Source organism: Meleagris gallopavo, unplaced genomic scaffold (genome assembly GCF_000146605.3).
Source record: "Meleagris gallopavo isolate NT-WF06-2002-E0010 breed Aviagen turkey brand Nicholas breeding stock unplaced genomic scaffold, Turkey_5.1 ChrUn_random_7180001949772, whole genome shotgun sequence".
Lineage (NCBI taxonomy): Eukaryota > Metazoa > Chordata > Aves > Galliformes > Phasianidae > Meleagris > Meleagris gallopavo.
The window spans coordinates 1-2,732 of NW_011211181.1; the positions used below are offsets into that span (position 1 = coordinate 1).

Below are 2,732 nucleotides of genomic sequence, written 5' to 3' on the forward strand. Positions count from 1 at the left end.
CCCCTCCTTCCTCCTCCTCCCCGCGCATTGCTGCACGCCTCACTTCTCCAGGTAGATGCAGGACAGGCTGTAGACGCGCTCCATTTTCTGCAGCGTCACCTCCAGCTCCGACCGCAGCAGCGGCGCTGAGGCTCCGTCCTCGGGCTGCGCCAAAACCTGCGCCGACTGCGCGCTCACCGCATCCAGGTTCTCACGGATGCCCTCCAGCTCACGGTGGATCTCCTGCAGCGCAGCGCAGCGCATCAGCACACTGCGCTGCATGTCAGCACACTGCGCTGCTATGGGACATGCAGCACTGCACCGCATGTCAGCACAGCGTGCCGCGCTGCTATGGGACATGCAGCACTGCACTGCGTGTCAGCACAGCGCACTGCGCTGCTATGGGACATGCAGCACTGCACTGCGTGTCAGCACACCACACTGCACTGCTATGAGACATGCAGCACTGCAACGCATGTCAGCACAGCATGCCGCGCTGCTATGGGGGACATGCAGCACTGCGCTGCATGTCAGCACACTGCACTGCACTGCTATGGGACACGCAGCACTGCACTGCAGTGTATGTTACTGCAGTGGGGACTGCAGGACATGCAGCCCAAATCACACAGCGCCGTATTAATATTGGGACAAGCAGAGCTGCACGGCACTGCATGTCACTGCAGCAAGGACTGCAACATGCAACACTGCACAAGACTGCAGTGCACAGCAGTGGCACGGGGACATGCAGCCCTGCAGTGCACAGCAGTGATGTGGGGACATGCAGCCCTGCAGTGCACAGCAGTGACACGGGGACATGCAATCCTGCATGGCACAGCAGTGACGCGGGGACATGCAGCCCTGCATGGCACAGCAGTGACATGAGGACATGCAATCCTGCATGGCACAGCAGTGACGTGGGGACATGCAGCCCTGCATGGCACAGCAGTGATGTGGGGACATGCAGCCCTGCAGTGCACAGCAGTGACACGGGGACATGCAATCCTGCATGGCACAGCAGTGACGCGGGGACATGCAGCCCTGCATGGCACAGCAGTGACATGAGGACATGCAATCCTGCATGGCACAGCAGTGACGTGGGGACATGCAGCCCTGCATGGCACAGCAGTGATGTGGGGACATGCAGCCCTGCAGTGCACAGCAGTGACATGGGGACATGCAATCCTGCATGGCACAGCAGTGACACGGGGACATGCAGCCCTGCAGTGCACAGCAGTGACACGGGGACATGCAGCCCTGCACTGCACAGCACCACACAGCAGTGACAGCGAGGCAGGCAGCACCGCACAGCACAGCAGTGCTGCGGGACGCGCATCACTGCACGCCACAGCGACGAGTCCAGGACACGCGGCACCGCACAGCGCAGCACGCCAGCGCCCCGCTGAGGCCGGGTGAGGCATGCAGCACCGCATTGCCCACCTGCAGCTCAGCGATGCGCTGCGCGCACTCGGTGCTGGGCTCGTTGTCCAGCGGCAGGCGCAGCTTGTGCACGGTGCGGCTCTCGCAGCTCTCCAGCTGCAGCCGGATGTCCTTCAGCTGCGAGATGTAACTGCGCCGCAGCGACTCCTCCTGCTCGCCTGCGGGGACACGGCAGCATTGCAGCGCTGCGGCACTGCACCGAGCGGGTGCAGCCAGGTGAGGTTGCAGAACTGCAGCACTGCACCGAGCGGGTGCAGCAGGGTGAGGTTGCTGAACTGCAGCACTGCACCGAGCCGGTGTGGCAAGGTGAGGTTGCAGAACTGCAGTGCTGCACTGAGTGGCTGCGGCAGGGTGAGGGTGCAGCACTGCATCAATGCATGGAGCAAGTGCAGCACTGCAGCACTGCACTGAGTGGGTGCAGCCGGGTGAGGCTGCAGCACTGCAGCACCACACTGAGTGGCTGCAGCAGGGTGAGGCTGCAGCACTGCATCAATGCACAGAGTAGGTGCAGCCGGGTGAGGCTGCAGTTCTGCAGTAGGTGGGTGCTGCAGATTGGGATGCAGCTTCGCCAAGCAGGTGGATGCAGCGTTGCAGCACTGCACTGCGTGGTTTCTGTGAGACAGGAGTGCAGCACTGCACAGAGCAGGTGCTGCAGATCGGGATGCAGCACAGCTGAGTGGGCAAACAGCGCTGTGGCACTGCAGCACTGCAACACTGCAGCACTGTAACACTGCACTGAGTGGGCGCAGAAGACTGGGATGCAGTGTGGCCGAGTGGGCAGATGCAGCCCTGCAGCCCTGCAATGGGTGTGTGAAGCAGGGTGTGGATGCAGCACTGCGTGGGGTGAGTGCTGTGGGGTGGAGGTGCAGCACTGCAGTGGTTCTGCGCTGCAGCAGTACAACACTGCAGCCCAGCAGCAGGCAGGCACCACAGATTAGGTTGCAGCACAGATGAACGGGCAGGGTGCAGCGTTGCAGCACTGCAGTGGGTGGAAGATATGGGGTGGGGGTGCAGCACTGCAGCACTGCAGCAGGTAGGCAGTGCATATTAGGACACAGAGCAGCTGAGCGGTGTGGGTCTGCACCGCTGCAGCATTGCAGCACTGCACTGGGTGGGTGCTGTGGGGGCAGTGGTGCAGCACTGCGTGGAGTGGNNNTGCAGTATTGCAGCACTGCAACGGGCGGATTCTATGGGGTGGGGGTGCAGCACTGCAGCACCGCACTGAATGGATGCAGCAGGTTGGGGGCTGCAGCACTGCACGAGATAGCTGCAGCTGGTTGAGGATGCCGCACAGCAGCACTGCATGGAAGAGATGC

The 2,732-nt window shown here is 62.3% G+C and overlaps 1 protein-coding gene across 1 annotated transcript in view; it reads right to left on the reverse strand.

Moving 5' to 3' along the window:
- Positions 1-6: 6 nt before the first annotated feature.
- Positions 7-2,732, reverse strand: part of LOC104916863 (plectin-like) — a 3,204-nt gene continuing 478 nt past the window's right edge. The window contains exons 2-3 of the mRNA XM_010727898.3: positions 1,417-1,574; positions 7-222 (exon numbers count right to left, since the gene is read on the reverse strand). Of these exons, the coding sequence (XP_010726200.2) occupies positions 40-222; positions 1,417-1,574 (341 nt within the window). The 3' untranslated portion in view covers positions 7-39. The remainder of the gene's footprint in view (positions 223-1,416; positions 1,575-2,732) is intronic.